The sequence below is a fragment of the Odontesthes bonariensis genome, chromosome 6 (genome assembly GCF_027942865.1).
Source record: "Odontesthes bonariensis isolate fOdoBon6 chromosome 6, fOdoBon6.hap1, whole genome shotgun sequence".
Lineage (NCBI taxonomy): Eukaryota > Metazoa > Chordata > Actinopteri > Atheriniformes > Atherinopsidae > Odontesthes > Odontesthes bonariensis.
The window spans coordinates 19107069-19125118 of NC_134511.1; the positions used below are offsets into that span (position 1 = coordinate 19107069).

At 40.3% G+C, this 18050-nt stretch overlaps 2 protein-coding genes across 5 annotated transcripts; both read left to right on the forward strand.

Annotated features, from left to right (window-relative positions):
- Positions 1-3: 3 nt before the first annotated feature.
- LOC142382190 (adenine nucleotide translocase lysine N-methyltransferase) lies at positions 4-4307 on the forward strand. 4 transcript variants are annotated; one of them, XM_075467771.1, is made up of 6 exons: positions 4-110; positions 1720-1913; positions 2746-2850; positions 2947-3087; positions 3163-3213; positions 3317-4307. In XM_075467771.1, exons 2-6 carry the CDS (start codon positions 1746-1748, stop codon positions 3503-3505), a joined length of 654 nt encoding a protein of 217 aa, XP_075323886.1. In that variant the 5' UTR covers positions 4-110; positions 1720-1745; the 3' UTR covers positions 3506-4307. The 4 variants fall into 4 exon arrangements, with proteins under 4 accessions (XP_075323886.1, XP_075323887.1, XP_075323888.1 ...); XM_075467772.1 differs by lacking the exon at positions 4-110 and adding an exon at positions 117-380; XM_075467773.1 differs by lacking the exon at positions 4-110 and adding an exon at positions 387-597.
- Positions 4308-5093: 786 nt separating this feature from the next.
- Positions 5094-11285, forward strand: plk2b (polo-like kinase 2b (Drosophila)). The gene is made up of 14 exons (XM_075467769.1): positions 5094-5338; positions 5430-5537; positions 5641-5757; positions 6060-6189; positions 6382-6565; positions 6792-6990; positions 7120-7267; positions 7398-7492; positions 7780-7912; positions 8102-8182; positions 8488-8647; positions 8919-9048; positions 9207-9317; positions 9479-11285. Exons 1-14 carry the CDS (start codon positions 5153-5155, stop codon positions 9668-9670), a joined length of 1974 nt encoding a protein of 657 aa, XP_075323884.1. The 5' UTR covers positions 5094-5152; the 3' UTR covers positions 9671-11285.
- The last annotated feature ends 6765 nt before the right edge of the window (positions 11286-18050 follow it).

Genomic DNA, 18050 nt, shown 5'->3' on the forward strand with positions numbered 1-18050 from the left:
ATAGGTCGTGAATAAAGTTATAGGGCGGGATTTGCTGAGTGGTTGGCCTTTGACTGAACGGTCTGTGTGTGCAGGCTGCTGACTGCGCAGCAGAAGAGGGGGCGGGTCAGGTAAGCAGACCAGACTGGTTCGCCCAAAATTGTGTTTATTTCGTCTTGCATCTCCGTAAATGTAATTAATTAGACCAATCTACGTGTGTTCGATCGATCAAATATGCGTGATTTTTGCGTTAAAAAATTAGTTTGTTAACGTCGCAATCACACCAAACAGTGTCCAGAATTCAGAAACCCCCGCAAGTCCGCCAGCGTGTTTCCTCGCGTGCTGTTAAAGGAGGCCGAACCCGTGCTTGTGGAGCGCCTCTTTTTAGTAACTGAACAGATGTGAGTACGAGCTGTCGTTTTGAATACTTCCCGATTTAAAGCGAGGTAAACAAAAACTTTTCTAGAAGATTTCCGCAGGGGGAAAAAAGGGCACCGCAGCCCCATCTGCTGTCAGTGTAGGACTACGTGTTGTCCTGGCAGCCTCCTTATAATGATTAACAAAGTAATATTGGCAGAAATCAAACAACTTGGTTTACAACCTTCTCTGTGATTAAAGGTAGTTACCCGTATGTTTCCAAAATTATGCTTTCTAATGATTTTTATCGTGTTTTCCAAGCAAAACTGAAGTTTGACTTTTTTAAGACTTTTGATTAATCTGGATATTTATTTATTTTATGAAATGTTTAAGATCACTGAAAAAAAGTTGGATTCAGCCGGTTTGAAATGGTCCATTTGTTTTTTCCTTTTAAAGCCATTCTGTGCCACTGGATGTGTGCTTCATGTCGTCGTTCTGCTGAAGGACTCAACATTCACTTCAAACCTAGTTTTTTTTATGCTGAGGAGCACATTTAGCTGTAAAATGCCTTGCTAATCTCAATGCCTCCAGTACCAGAGGCAGTAAAGCACTGTACCACAATTTTTTATTTTTTTTTGGTCTTAATTTTCTTGACTTTTGGTTGGACTTTAGTTTTTGGGCCTTTTTAAAAAATTCAAGTGGTTTCCTCCTCGTCCCTTTCACTGCTTGGTTCAGTGTGCAGCGTCTGGTAGCCTAAAGACTGAAACCTCCACTGTAGATTGATTTAAGTCACCGTGAAGCTCTTTAGATTCCTTGTGTGGCAGTTTTTCCAACAGTCCACAAAAGAACTTCACATGCTTCATTTATTGAGTTCCTTTTTAGCACCACAATTGGAAGTAATTCAACAGCTAAAATTGAAATTTTATGATAACATTGTGAACTATACGTTTGGCAATGGCCTTCTAGTGTTTCGTATTAAGTTTTTACACTAAATCATCGCTGTTGCTGTAGGACTCTGTCTTGTTTCCCGTCTTAAGCATTACTATTGTTATTTAGTTTGACAGACTCGTGTAAATAAAGCAAAAAGGTACCAGCAACCTGTGTACGTTTAATTGAAACAATCTGATAATGAAGAAATGTCCTTATTTGGACTTTGTTCTGAAGACATACTAAATTCTGCGTTGTTCAGACGTGATAATAATTCTGACCAGGATTGTTGACAAGAAACTTTAGCACAGAAATGCTGCTTCTTCATTCAGAAACTGTCTTAATCATATGGTTTGTCCACCAGAGAGACTGAACAAGTTTGAACTTCTACTGGGATTCACTTTACTTAAACAGTCTTGTTGAATGGGAAGATTCTTATGTGTTGTTTGTCCTTAGCCAGTCGTTCAAACACACTCTTTGCAATGGAGGACTCGATTGAGTTGATTCTGGAAGAGCACAGGGGGATCTTTCTGACCAACAGACCCCATCCCATCGTGTCCGCCTGCACAGGCGCTTTGCTCGCAGGCCTGTATGGAGTATGGAGCCTCTTTGCCATGCCTGGTTTCCGCAAAATCCCTTGGAGCCTCAAGGTGCTTGACATTTCTTGTTTTTCTGTTTTCATCTGTCCTTTTCCCACTCTTTAACTATTTGATTCTGCATGTGTGTGGGGGGAAAAATGAAGACTAAACACAGCTTCACTTGCACATTAATGACAATTTGCTTATTTTGGAGCGTAGTGCTCCATGCTTGCAAAAAAATATGGGAAAAGAAGATGATGGTAAGTCGATAACGATGATTACGAAGTACGGGGAACTGAAATATCAACTGGAGTATGCTAATCTGAAGTAAATTTAATGCTGAGATCCTGTATTCTAGATGTTACGGATTTTGCTAAAAAAAAAAAAAAAAAAGATTGCATGTATGTTTTATAACAATGATCTTGGTTGCTTTTTATGTTTCTAGTGACACAACATAAATCTCACAAATCACAATATACAAGGAGAAAGTTGCACAATAGGACAGATGTAAGTGAGTTTGCCAAAGCTAGAAACTAAAGAGTCCTTCTGAGTTTGTAATTCAGATATTGTGAAACAGATCTGACCGTGAATGAGAGGTAAGACTCAAGGTGGTAACCAGAGCACTTAGACTTGTATGTTGTAAGCTGAAGTATATTTTATGTTAGGCATTTATAGAACAAAATCAGTCATTTGTCTTTCAGCTGTTTGCTTTTTAAATTGGACTTTCAGTAGAACTAATTAACCACCAGACAAAAGACAGATTAAAGTGACTTCATGTTCAAACAGTGTTTAAGCTTTTTTTTTTTTCTTTACCACTGTTACAGCAAAGTAAGATTTAGAGTGTCTGCTGTAAATATTTTCTCTTGCATATGTTGACTCACCACATGCTTGTGCTGTGGTCAAGGTTCCTTACTTGCCATCCAGTAAAGGTCAGATGCAGAATGTTATGAAGCTTCTCGAAGGACAAAGAGGACGTTTAGCAGATCTGGGGTCAGGAGATGGAAGACTGGTAAGAGAGACGTACCCGTCTTAGAAATAGAAATGTCTAAAACTGTGCGAGCATAATGGCAATAACTGCCAGAGTTCAATCCTGTTGGATTTCCAGGTGTTTGCTGCATCTAATGCTGGTTTCCAGTGCACAGGGTTTGAGGTTAACTCCATTTTAGTGGCATATGCAAGGAGCAAGGCCTATTGGAGCGGAATCCCTTCTAGCCAGGCAACTTTTGTAAAAAAAGATTTCTGGAAGGTAAGACCTCCATCCTTCTTTAATACCTGATCAAAGTCAAGATTTAATCATCTTTGTCTTGTTTTTCTGTCACAGACTGACCTGTCCTCTTACAACAATGTGACAGCTTTCCTTGCTCCAGGAGTGGTGCGTGGCTCTCTTATAAAGAAGTATCTCTTACACTCACTGTAGATTGCTGATAGCATACTTGCCGCTGCTTTCTGATTTGAAAATTCTGATTGGTTTACAGATGGAGGTGCTGGGAGAAAAGCTATTGAAAGAGCTTCCCGATGATGCTCGTGTCATCGCTTGCCGCTTTCCCTTTTCTAGCTGGCCACAAAAATCATCTGTTGGCTCAGGACTTGAACAGACTTATGCTTATGACATCAGCACTGTGCGCTCACACTTTAGAAGTCCACTGAGCACAGCGGCAAAATAAGTTCCAATCTTTTTCCAGTTCTATGATTCTCAATTGCGCTAAACCCTCCTGGAACTTTTACCTAATTGAATAAAATAAATATAAATCATATGATGCTTTGAAGAATACTATACAATGATCCCTCTGAAAGATGTCTTTGAACATTTCAGGATGAGGGGGCTTATTGTATTTGTTCAGGCTTTGCAGTTGTAAAACAGACTGAGCCTTTTTCATACTGCTGACCATCTTGTGCTGTCAAGCACCATATGGTTTTATGTTGTGTCTAAAAGAGTTATCGGTGTCATCTGGTCCTTATTAGTCATATAAAACAAGTAACAAGGGTATGAGATGTGTACTTTACCTTGATAATCTATTTTCTGATGAATCGTGTATTTTTATCTTTAAATAGATGCAGATTAGAAAAAAAAACTCTATGCCAAGAAACCAAAGTTGAAGGGATGTGGCAACTTGTGTGCATGTTGTCATGTGAATATTACTGAACCCTCTCACCTCCAGTGCATGCAATGCCTCACGAATGATTTAAATCCAAAGTTTAACTGAAAATAATGTAAAGAAAACATGTTAAAACTGAAACTGTTACTCTTTGATGAGGCACAAGGACATGCTTCCTGATATGTTTATTGTTTGAAAAGTGAAATGTTTCTTTGGACTGTGAGAGAAGCAAACTCAATTAGAGAAAGTAACCATACATAAGTATATCAAATGTGTATTTACACAAGCTTTATTGTTATTAAATTAGAATTGCAATATCCCCCAAGTTCCCAAACTGTTCTTAATATTAATAAAAAATTAATAAATAAAAGATTTTTGTGCAGGTTTTTTTTTACCTGGTGAATACCACCTGATCTTTACTTCTGAAAGATTGATTCTAATTTGATCTCAGTCTAATTAGATATGAGACGTTCAGTCAGTTTTCTTCGTTTAAATAGGTTGTCTTTTTTCAAAAAGGTTTGAATTACTCTGCTTTTTATTTACCTTTTTTACACAGAGTCCCCTTATTTTTTAAGACCGTAATACTTGATAAGCTGGAACATAAATATTCCATTGTTCTACGTTTTCTCTGATACCAAAACCTGTATTTAACGCCGTCTCACGTCACTGTCCAGTTGCTATACGAGACATACTGTATAAACAGGTACTTGAGCCTCAAACAAGTCTGTAACCTAAGATCTCCACCAGAGGGTGCTAGTGCTTCAAATTGGGTTTGCTGCATAAACGGGATGAGATGAGCAATACAGATTGTGGTTCTCTGCGTAGTGGCTACATTATTGACTCAGTACATCAGACCTGCAACACGTTGAAATATAGTCTTCACCTGTGTTAAAGGTGCATTCACCAGCTTCAGTCCCAGAGGAAACAAAATAGGGGAACTGATTGTGTCTTTAAACATAGACCGTGGTGATGCAAACTAACATAAATTCCCAGGCTCAACCCGATGCCTTATCAATTTTTCATTTTATACCTGTGCCATCATCAACACTAACGTATGCATGATGATCTATGACAGGCAGACCTCATGCTTTCATTTCACAACGTGACGTCAGAGAGAGGGCGGCAGACAGCGGGGAGGGTGGGTGCGTGAGTATAAAGACTCACAGACGGACGCTCGGGGTTGCATTCTGAGAGCGGAATTTGAAACGTCCTCCCATGGAAGTACAGAGAAATACCGGGCTTCAACAGACAAACGGCAGCACCATGTGTGAATCAACGCAGAGGTCCTGCGAACCCCGTAGGAAGAGAGCGGATGAGCGCAGTGCACCCTCAGAAATGGCACGGATAATCACCGATCCTGCCACGGGCAAGTGCTACTGCCGTGGAAAAGTTTTGGGAAAGGTAGCGAAGCACATAATCTGTCCTCCACTCTTTGGATTTACCACGCAACCTGACGACAGACCATGCTTAACAGTGTTTTTCATCTTTCCAGGGAGGGTTTGCAAAATGCTATGAGATGACCGACCTCTCCACCAGCAAAGTATACGCAGCCAAGATCATCCCACATACGCGCGTCTCCAAACCTCACCAGCGAGAGAAGGTAAGCGCGCGGCAGCAGGTCATGCGCGCAATGCTTCACTTGGTTAAGATATCACAAAATTGTCTAATTACAGTCGTGACTGTTTTGTCTTCTCTCCCGCTAGATTGACAGAGAAATTGAGCTTCACAGAGCACTGCACCATAAACACATTGTGCACTTTTATCACCATTTTGAGGACAAGGAGAACATCTACATCCTGTTGGAATACTGTAGTAGAAAAGTGAGTGCAATTAGTCTTTTACTACATTTTCCGCCACTGCCATTTCAGTATGAAAAGGTGACTCCTGCATTGCAGCGAAAGTCAGTGAAGCAGCACTTTGTCTGCAGCATACTCAAAGATCTCTACCATTATTTAGAGCTTTTCTGTTGTGATTAATTGGATTATATTGGGCACCCATATGTACCTTAAGTTATATGAGATTTAATAAAGTCTTCAAGTGTAATACGATTTTATTCACAGTGGGGAATATATGTTAATTAATTTAATTATCATTCTCTTCTCTATGTTTACCCTTTCCGTAGTCCTTAGCCCACATCCTCAAGGCTCGCAAAGTGCTTACTGAACCAGAGGTGCGTTATTACCTGAAACAGATTGTCTCTGGACTGAAGTACCTGCATGAACAAGAAATCCTCCACAGAGACCTTAAATTGGGTAAGGTATCAATGATACACTACACTGCTGTGCATAATTTTGCAGACGCATTCTGTGCATGGACAGTATCCTGTTTCTACAACTGTTTTTCTCATCAGTCGATTCATTTGCGGTGGATCTGTGCAGTATTTATCTTTTGATCTTGGGTTGAATATCAAAAGCTTACCTTCTCATTCCCTTTCTTCCCCACAGGTAACTTTTTTGTGAGTGAGGCGATGGAACTGAAGGTTGGGGACTTTGGTCTGGCTGCCAAGTTAGAGCCAGCGGGAAACAGGAGGAAGACGATCTGCGGGACTCCCAACTACCTGTCCCCTGAGGTGCTCAACAAGCAGGGTCATGGCTGTGAATCTGACATCTGGGCCTTAGGCTGTGTAATGTGAGTAGGATAACTGTATATTCAATGTTATGGGAACATCAAAGGGTTCTTTAACATTAGCCATTGTATGAAGTACTATTGTGTAACATTCTATAATACATAATTGGCATCAGATATCACAGGCAGGCATATCCCCATCTTGCCTCTTATCCCCTTTTTTGTCAGAAAAGTGCATTTTCTTTGTGGAAATCAGCACACTTACCTATTGCTCTCTCTCCTGGTCCAGGTACACTATGCTGTTGGGCCGCCCACCATTTGAAACCACCAACCTGAAGGAGACATACAGATGTATTAGAGAGGCGCGTTACTCCCTTCCCTCCTCCCTGTCGCTACAGGCTAAGCAGCTAATTGCCAGCCTGTTGGCCAAGATTCCAGAGGACAGACCCAACCTGGACCACATTCTGAGGCACGACTTCTTCACTCAGGTTAGACGCCACTACCACCTCCATATTTGTCTCTGTCTGTTTTTCCATCTGTAAATGTCACTGTGTGGGAGTTTAAATGGTGAACCCCATCCACCCTGCCACGCACTGACCCACTTTTCCTCTCCACAGGGCTTCAGTCCAGAGCGTCTGCCGGCTAGCTGCTGCCATTCAGCACCAGATTTCCATGTTTCTAGTCCAGCCAAGAGTTTCTTTAAGAAAGCTGCTGCTGCACTATTTGGTGGGAAGAGGGACAAGGTCAAATACTACGAGACTTTGAGTGAGTATTACAACAAGCACTCACTGCCTTTATAGCATTAAATATACGGCTTGTCATGCCAGATGGTTGTCTTTCACTTTTTTTAGATACACATCACGTCATTTTCCTGTCCTACATTTGTCTCCCATAGATAAGTTAACTAAGGAGGAGGAAGAAATCTACAAACTGCAGCATGACATGGAGAGAACTGTCATCAGCCAACAACAGAGCAAAAAGATGTCTGAGGTAAGAAAATAGAACAGGGTATTTAAAGAGTGTGGGTCCTGTTACAGGTGCATTACTCATACAGCAATTAGAGAATTTAAGATACCATACTGTGGAGAATCCAATGAGTCATCAGTTCATTGTACTAAACTTTATAACAAGCGCAATTTCAGAACAAGCTAAAAGCACTTATTTTCAACCTTTAAGCCAACCACTTTGAATCTGTGGGTGACCACTGATTCATAGCAGGAAGAGATGATCAAAAACTCGTAGATTCTAAACCCTGTCGTCACTGATTCCCACCTCAGAATGGAAGTCTACTTCCGCCATCTGCCGGGAGTCCCGTTACCCTGGCAACAGAGAGCCAGTCCCCGACAACGCAAGATACCATCCGTCTGATCGTCAGGGGGAGTCTGGGCAGCTGCAGCAGCAGTAGTGAATGTAAGTTCAGCTGCAGCGTTTTATACAAACCAACTGATTATTTTTTGTGATACTCTTGAATGTGTCACTATTACAGACAGGGTGGTGCATGTATGATGTGATATAGCAGCTAGAGCTCAAGTTTTTTTTTGTTTTTTTTTACCACTTCACAAATCGAAGCTAAATGTCCCACTGTTGTTGTGCCTGAAGGTCTGGAGGACAGCACGACAGGGAGCGTGGCTGAGACTGTTGCAAGTGTTTTGAGGGGATGTCTGGAGAAAATGCCTAAAGGTGAGTTAACTTGTTGAGTCTATCCATACAGCTGTTGATTGCACAACTCCTCAGAGACATGTTTGGTAGGACAGCTAAAGCTTATTTAATGCTCTCTGACACTGAAATGAAAAGAGACCGACATGTTGTTTGAAGAATTAAAACGATTTAAGTTATGCTGCTCAAAAGTGATACTGCCCCACTTTGCTTTTGTTGATTTAATACGATCAAAGACTTTTCTATTGAGTGCATTCCAGTTTAGCGTTTCTCAAGCCCTTCCTTGTAATTGTGTTCTAATCCTCCTTTTCTTTGTCCTCACCCTGCAGCAAATGACATTCCTTCAGCCTCAAACAGTTGCAATCTTCAGTGGGTGACTAAATGGGTGGACTACTCCAACAAGTATGGCTTTGGCTACCAGTTGTCTGATTACACCGTGGGAGTTCTCTTCAACAACGGCACTCACATGAGCCTCCTGCCTGACAGAAAGTATGTATTATTCTCTGCTTTCACAACACTTAACCTTCCTTGTGAAAGTTATTAGTCACAGCATTTATCAGAGCTGGCTTGTTTAAGCTTGCTGGTATGTGTTTAATTACTCTGAATCTGAATTCTTGGTCATAAGTTATTAAATATGGATATTCAGTCTGCATTTTACCAAAAAGTAGTAATCTAAAATATAACAAAAATTCCTGTATGTTTTGTTTCATGGATGTTAAGGGTTATTTTTTCTGACTGGTTATGTGACGCTTTATTTCAGGACCATCCATTACTATGCAGAGTTGGGACAGCGCTCAGTCTTCCCCACCTGTGAGGTTCCTGAGCACTTTGTGGGCCAGGTGACTGTGCTCAAGTATTTTTCACACTACATGGAGGAAAACCTTATGGATGTAAGTAAACATGTCTGTTCTCCCAGCCCTCCATGCATGCCTCTAAAATATGTCTTGGTTGCTGTTGTGTTTTCTTTGTCTTTCCACACCCTGCAGCATCGGAATGTTTCAAGTTTCAGCCTGTCTGATCCTGATGTGTTGCTCTTTTGCTTGCTCAGGGCGGAGACCTCGGTACTATCACAGATGCACACATGCCCAGACTCTACCTGCTGCAGTGGCTCAAGTCCGACCGCGCCCTCATGATGCTCTTTAACAACGGCACTTTCCAGGTAAACACATCCACTATCATTGGAAATATAGCCGTTGTTGAACATGCCGAGCACAGCACTGTTTTAGGTGCAAGGCAGGATACTGCCCTCCTGAACAAAGGAGAAGTAGACCCCAAATACAAAAAGATAAAGTTTTTCTTTTTTTTTTTTTATCTCCAAAGGTTAACTTTTACCACGATCACACCAAGATCATCCTGTGTTCCCAGAAGGATGAGTATGTGCTGACATACATCAACGAGGACCGGGTCTCCAAAACCTTCAACCTTAGCTCCCTGTTGACGTCCGGTTGCCCCACTGATCTGCGTCAGCGTTTGGTGTACTCCCTCAACATGCTTCTGCAGAGGTGCAGCTAAAGTGACAAAATTGCATTTTGGACAGAAAAAACTGAAATCTCCTCACTGTCCTACTGCAGTGCTGCAGAACAACAAGGAGCAAAGAACCTGTGAAAGATCTGGGGATTGCTTGGCTGGACTTGAGCAAAATAAGAACACATTCCTACACTGTTGCACCGCCATGACTCGGCGTCGGTGCAGGTGAAACCCTGACGCAGGAAGACTGAAAGAGGCCAAGAGTATGAAATGTAGCACAATGAATGTGGAAGGAAAAGGGCTGATTTGTATGTTGATTGATGTAAAGGAGGAAGGACTGGGTATGTCGGTACGAATGTGAACCCCAGATGTTTTTTTTGGGGGGAAAAAAGAGGGATGTTTAGGAAGTAAAGACAGATGCTGGGCTGGCACCAGCTTAATTGTGTACAGCATAGTTGTTTGACTCGAGAGGCATAAACTGATGTTCTGAACTCACACAGAGCTCAGCTGTGAGATATTGTAAATGTTGTACAGTTTATGTCACAGCCATCACAGCAGTGCAAAGAAATGACTTGCTAATGTGTGTGGATGCTCCAGGGTTTGGTTGTTTGAGTGTGCGTCTGTCTGAGTGGGAGGGGTGTAATATCACACTAACTTTTAAAACTGTGATTTGTTCTCTTTATTGACAGATGGGCTCAGCACATAGAGCTAGGAGCCAGAGAGGGGATGTGAGGGAGGGGAGGGACAGGAGGAGAGAATGTCATTTGGCTAAACAGTACTAGAGATCCTTACCGATCCCTTTAGAGCCATTATCACCTTGGTTAAAATGTACTAAATAACTTATTGTGACAGAAAAGTGCAGTATTTATTTATTTAATAAATAAGAATGTTTTCTAAAAAAAAAAAAAAGATGAAGAGCATTGGTCCTTTTCTTTGAGTATTTGTACCCATTTTTGTGTCAAAAGCACGGTCATACTGTCCAACTCTTTCAAGCTCTTGCTTTATGTTTACTGCTCTATGATATCTGAGAGTGCTCTCAAAATAGATGGCAGCTTTTAAGGCTTTTTAATGCATCCTGAAAGGCTGTCCTTCTTTTCACAGGAGATAAGCAGCTTGTGTAAGTTGGATTGAAACTTTATATTGCTCATATCTTTGCACTGGTCTGAGTCAAAGCAATCATTCTATCTTCCTTTTCTTTAAACCTGAGATTACAACAGGAAATGGGTGTATAGAAAGCAACGGATAGATGAGAGAGCATGTTTATAGTGGAGTTGTTTATGCTGTGGTTCAAGGCTGCTCCTTTTCAAAGTTTTCTTCCGCAGTGTTATATAGAGGATGGCAAAGATGACTGACTATGCAATGTGGTTGACCTTGTCCCACAAACACACACACAGACACAGAGTTGGTCATTATTTTTCATACAAACAAGGGCTCTGATTGACTGATATGTAGGCCGGGTGGGAGGTTCAGAAATGTGAAGAGAAAGCCAAAGGGAGACATGCAGCAACAGAGAGAAGCAATAATACAATGACAGACTTGGTTAAACTGTGTCAGTGATTGCATCATGCCTTTTCAGGCAAAGTCACAACAATCATTCTCGAACATCCTTGTTACATCATGTTCACTCACTGTAACTATGGAAACGAGCATCCGCTGACCAATTTCATGAGTCGGAAATTAAGATTAAAAAAAAAAAAAAAAAAAAAAAGCATCTGGCACAGTTTCTTATTGAATTCTTGTCCTGATGTGAATGTGCTGAAATTGTAACCACTTGCCACTCATTGACTTTACTGTTGTTCATTCCTTTTCTCTACATGAGTATTTGAATTCTGCTGTCTGTTGGACACCTCTTCGCCTTCCAAGCTTATGTAATGATGGAAGTTGAAAAAGGATGATTGAGTCATCCCTTCAGATGCTCACTCGAAATATCTGTGCTCTTCAGAGTTCAATAATGAATGCCTCATGCATAAACATACCCACACACACACTGAGAACAGGAAGTAGCCTACAAGAGGAAGGATCAGGAATTATTCATGACGACACCTCCAACTCTGAGTGTTTGTGTGTATTGACGGTAATGGTCGCTGGAATGGATGCTCCAGTCTGACAGGAAATAGATTCTGTTGTTGATGTGAAGCTTTTTTTTGCTCTAGTTCTGACATCTGAACAGAATTAAACATCTCTTTCAGCTGGATACACTGGAGATGATAACGCTTTCCAAGAAAGCAAAAGAAAAAAGTGTTTCTTTCCCTGAGGTTTTGTGAGTGAAAACGTTCTATTGTCTAATATAGACTCAGCAACTATACACACTGCTGTTTGCATAAATTCACGTCATTGCACGAGGTCATCAGCAAATTTTTGCTGATTGGGTTTACTGGTCACATGGGAATTTCATTCACTTGTGTGAGCAGAAATAATCTAATTAGTAAACCCTGTGGATTTAACAAAGCTGTGGCCGCAAGCTCTCTTGATGTTCTTCATGGCACTACAATGTGGAAGAGAAATCGTTTATGAAGCTGTGAGTTTTTCTATATCACTTACGCAAAGCTGTTACTTTGCTCTGCAACAGTGACATCGAGAAAAGCCTTGTGCATGCTGGCAGGATTTCAACTGGAATGAGTCTAAACTGAAGTGACAAAGGGAATCTGTATACCTCAACTTCATCATAAAGTTTTCTACGGGCAGAACAATGAGTCAGTTTAGTATTAAAAGTGATTGTGGGCATATTCTGCAAGGAAAAAAGAAACAAGCTTTGATAAGTGCACACCCTCGTGGGGGCTTAGAAGGCCTTTGTATATTGAATGTCAGTGCTCCTCCTCCTACTACATGTAAAAAAAGAGAAAGATGTAAAATGAGTGTAGCTTTGCCCATTCTCTATTCCTACAGTATTGACTACAGAGATGAGCAATGCACTGCAGTAATATTAGCAAAGTTGCTCGTGGAAGCTCAGTCTATCAGTTCTATCATAGAGACAAAATGTGCTTCCAGAGTGTGAATGTGTTTTTGCTTTGTGACATATTTGTTTTTTTCCCCATGCGCTCAAAGATGTATAGTGTTGCCAATGAGTCAGCACGTAAGAAGCAGTGGCCACTTATAGTGACGTTTGTGCTCCCTTGTCGGATTCCTATAATTTCCTACAATCAGCTCTCCAAGAAGTTTTTTTTTTGTTTTAGCGGTTGTAAATATAACGTAGACATTATTCTATCAGCATACAGAGAAACTGAGCCCATCCTAACCATCATTGTGTTCACTCCTGTTCTCTAACTTACTTTATCTCCCTGATGTCCCACTTGTCGGTCCTGAAGTAAATTGTCATGATCTAAGTACTTGTGCCTCTTTTTTAATTTAATGCATCTCATTACCCCATAATTGCAGTGTTTTCCTTTATTCAGATATTGACAATGTGTGTCAGACTATCTCTGAACTCACATGAACTGTTGCGGACAACCTGCGTCACATTGCTGAGGGGCTGTCGCAAACGCTTTCACATGCAGCCGATGAGCATCACAGGCGGCTCATTGTGTTTGAGTGACTGATACATTTTGTTCCATTTCTAATAACAGTTTTTCTGACATCCCCTATGACTGTAGCGGCTCCCTACTTCGTGATGTCAGCAGGGAATGTGACTTCCTTGAAGAGGGGTAACGACCTGCAGACCTCTTTAATAAAAACATCACATGACTGTGTGTGTGGGCCGCCTTTTGACAGAGCTTGGGAGGAAAAAAAGAGGAAAAACTCTAATACAAAGGCCTTCTTACGCTATTACTCCTAATAAAAAGTACAATGTTAAATTTCATATACACTACTAATCAAACCCTTTGAAATAACTGCTAATTTGAGGTAGTTGGTAGGGTATAATTGCAGTCTAGAATATCATTATTTCACATTTATCAGACAAATTCAAAAACTCCTGCAGTTCCTCAGCTACTGACAGGAAAACCTGTATACAGAGGCATGCGAAAGTTTAGGCATCTGTGGTCAGAAGTTCTGCAGCTCTGAGTATATATAATAAATAGTATAATATTTTAAAAGTATATTAGTTTTGTTTTGGACAGTCTTAGAGTGTAAAAAGGAAAGAAAAGAAGACACTCTGGCTTTTAGGTTTTATCAAGATCACAGATCTTGATTTGGAGCAATGGTTTGCCCACACTCAGGAAGGAAGGATCATGTGATGCTTGATGATTGAGATGTTTAGAAATACTCTAACATCCTAAATATTGTCCCAGCAATCAGCAGATATTGGCTCCTTTAAGAAGCTGCCGTGCTCTTTGAAATTTAAAATAACTGATGCAAACGGGATGAGACTAACAGTGTTTTAATGGCTGTGTCCTCAGTTCGTAATGTAGCTGATAAATAGCGGTAATCAGATAACAGTGGTCACGCTGAGGTGTGGAAAACTGAGTAACTTTTAGGGCAGAACTGCTTGGAAGGTTCCTACAAAATCCCTGTTTGACTGCAAAGCAATTGGAGTGTTGTTGTGTCTACTGGATTTTTGACAGCAATGAGCAAAGCAATGTAAGAGAAAGATGACTTGCAGTATTTGTTCCCATCATGGTGAAACTGTAAATAATAGGTGTAATCTTGCTATTTTAAGTGAGACTTTTTTTTTTAATTAAATTAAATCTAGTAATTATTTACATGCTTAGCTTTTCACTGTTACACTAATTTTGATGAGTGTTTTTTGGTTGCCACTTTTTCTTGTATCAAGGCCTAGTGGTTATTTATTATTTTATTTTCGAATTTTTAGTTCCAAAAGCTGTGGCGCTTTTTGTTGTTGTTTAAAAGTACTGCCGCATCCTGTCATTACAGCATTACAGTTTTGCAGTTCATCTTTTAAATACACTCTGTTGCGATTTAATTATTGTTCAAGCTCTTCTCTTGAATAGTCGTAGTAAAGGACAAATACCATCCATACTATCTTCCAAAAGGGTGTGCTTTAGTAACTTTCTGAAGTTCTCCTTTCTAATGTTTTCGTTTTCTTCTTTGCAAAGTTTCAACATGCCCGGGTGTTACAGTAGATAACTGAGTCATTCTCATTATATCTGTTCAAAAGAACAGCTTAGTGTTGATTCTTTTCCCAAGTTTTTCTCCACAAAATCTCTAGAGTACTTTTTACAATTGCAAAGGTGCTATATGACATTATGTTATATATGACTTAGGGTCAAATCATTGTATAAATAAATGCAGAATGACATTTTTAAAAAGATATATCTGCTTGATATATAAGTTCAAAGCTAAGCCATCAGTAAAGAAAAACATGTGGGCCTCTTAAGCCTCTAAGACTGATCAAGAAACTATGATATGTAGTTCAAAGGCTGTCGAAGGGGAGCACTGTTGGTATCGTTAAAAGTGGAAGGCACTTACCAAGGATCTGTCAAGCGTGGCCAGTGTTTAAACACAGCCCTGCCTTATGGAAACCCCTGAGGCTTCAGAGCAACATTTCAATGCTGTGATTCACAAAGGCAAAGGATAAAGCAGATCCTTTACGACACACACACAGGTGGGGATGGGTTGCTCAGTAAGTAACAGTTTAATGTTAACTTTTTGCTTTGGGTTCATGTCATAGCTTAACAAACAATTGTCTTTGGTAGCTACAGATATGCCTCAGTGATATGATATCAGTCATTTTGTTTCGTGTCATTGCTGGCAGATGTAAAACTCTTGATTCAAGGTGGTTTGATTCAGTTGTACACATTCCACTTTGTCTTAACTCACCCGCAGCTTTTCGGTGAAACTGCCTTCTGCTCCATAGAGGCTTATGTCCTGTGCTGATATTGTATCTCTCACAGAGTTTTCAGTTTGTTTCCCCAAATTGTTTGTGTAATTGATTGACAGATCGATCAAGAATTTTTTTACTTAAAGCCCAGTGACAAAGTTTGTTTAGATATTCTTATTGAAAAGTCGACCCGTGCCCATTTGGCCTTTCTCCAAGCTCACAATCATATGCATTTTTCAGGGAAATTACAAAAGAACTGTAACATAAAAATTGCCTTTCTCCCAGCATGTGGGAGACAGATGCAGAGACAAATGGACTGTGGAGCCAGATGGAGGAGAACTGGGGGATGAATCAACACAGCCAACTCTTAAATCTTAACACTTTATGATGTTTACCATTTATGATGGTTACCCACCAGGTCCCACGGATCAACTATAGATCACAACTGGGGACATGTGCACGCAATACAGGGTGACTAGTCTAGCACAGAGCTGCCAAATGAATTGCAGCTGGATGTTTACGTGCGGGCAAGAATGAGAATACCAGTTGCCATGGAAACACTAGTGTCTCCCACTCAGCTCAACAGCAGAACAAGTGGAGAGCGCCATTCTATTAACATAAATGATGCATTGATTGGCTCATTGATGGAGCTGTCAGACAAGTATCCAGAAACACTTCCTTTGACCATGCTCACATGCTGTCAGACTCTCCTGTTTCCTCTTTGTTCTGACATTTTCTAATTCACTTCCTGTGCCGATTTTTTCATGAATAAGAGTGCCACGACACTGCGAGGGCTGAAGTTGAGCGGACATGAGCGCAGTGACGCTGCATCTTCATGTTGAAAGGATTTTTCATTCATGCTGTCTTCCTGAAGCGTCCTAGATTCTGAATTTGATTAGGTTTTTATTTTTTCAGAACTGAGTTTTATTCAATATTTGAAGTATTAAGTAAAAAATGGATTCCAAAATGGCATCTCTCTTTTTTAAAATAAGAAGAAAATAGCTACACTGTGTGCACTTGAAGACTATCTCCCACTTTCATGTAAAGCACAGAGGGATGTTTTCAGACTTGTTTTGTCTTAGTTATTTATGTCAAAATGTATCTGCCTCGTACAGATACTTTCATTTTGAACCAGTATTTAAATGTCTTTAGGGTTATTTTTCTAACTCCCACAGGAAGTGTCCACCAAGATAAAACCCTTGCAAAGATTTTTTGTTATACAAACATTGTTATCTCATCCATGGGATTTACTTTGCCCATTTAATTACAGCCGAGACAACAAATCACCTCAATCGCACTTGAATTTTAAGAATAGAAAGCAACAAGGAAAAAAAAGTCATGCAAATATATGAGCCAACTGTTTTTGGAAAAAAAAAAGATTTAGAATGATACATGCACAAACATTTGGGAAAATTGGTAGTTTGAGGAGTTTAAACATTGTACTACAAAACCAGGTCTTCTTGCTGAAATAATAGGTTGCAGCTGCAGCCATGGCTCAAGTAAACAACTCAAAATGATTGACACGAGACTGATGGAGAGTGACTTCCACTGAGGTACATGCGTTTATGAATAAATCCTCAACTTTAGCCCAAAATGAAGCAACTACTGCTGACGAACTGCCGTGTCATTTACTGTTAACCATGCAGCAGGACAATAGCTGCTGGGAAGGTTTGTGTTCCTTTTGGGGGAAAATGAACGGGGACACATCCGACTGGATATCCTCTGTTTGGTTTGGCGGATGAGATGAGAACAATAAACCAGCTGAATTTAGAGTTGGCTGAAGAAGGAGGCGGAGTAAAAATCTCTAGAAGACCTCTGTCTCAATAACAGGCAAATAAGAGTAATTATACAAGTAGATGAGGGGGAAATGTCTACTACTCTTAGAATTTTAATCATCTGCAGACTAAACGGAAGGAATCCTAAACAACACTGAAAACATCACTGTATCTAATTATCAAATGCACTCAAAAACCTGTTTATCTAAATCCATTTACAAAATGCATTGCTGGTGTTACACAGCTGAAGTCACATTGAGTACACTATGTTGTCAGAAGATGATTGAAAGCGCAATATGTAAGATTATTGTTTGTTTTTTTTTAAATTGAAAACATTAAGATATTCAGTCAAATACAACAACAGAATATGATGCAACATCAGCTATGGCTTAATTTATGTTTTGTGTTGTTGAGATATCTACTGGAGATAGCATGCTAACAGCTAGCAGTGGCCCACACTCTTGCTATTCCATTTTGTAGCACATGAGATTATAGTGAGTCACTGTAGCGTCTAGTCTACCCCCCTCTACCCCCCTCTACCCTCCTCTCTGACATGAGAGGAAGAAGGAGAACCCTGTGATGGTGTAAGAAGCCTTGGTGGCTCATAACTTGGGGAAAAGACTCAAAAGTATCAGCCGCCCACAATACGAGCTGCTCATATCCTCTAAGTGCTAATGAAAGATGCTTCAGTATTTTCTATGCTTGTGTAGCACAGAAAAAACTGGACCATTCAAAACTAAATAAAAGCAGATAGTACAATTTCTTTCAGTTGTATGTGGTATAAATGTATTTGTGGGACATGGATGACTGTTAATTGATGTTGATTTTATTTGTTGGATTTAGAAACTGGGGCTTCCAGTATAAAGAATAAAGCCTGGAGTAACAGCTCCTCGCGAGAGAGAGGTGTGCAGTTTGGGCCTGAAAGATCCCAGTG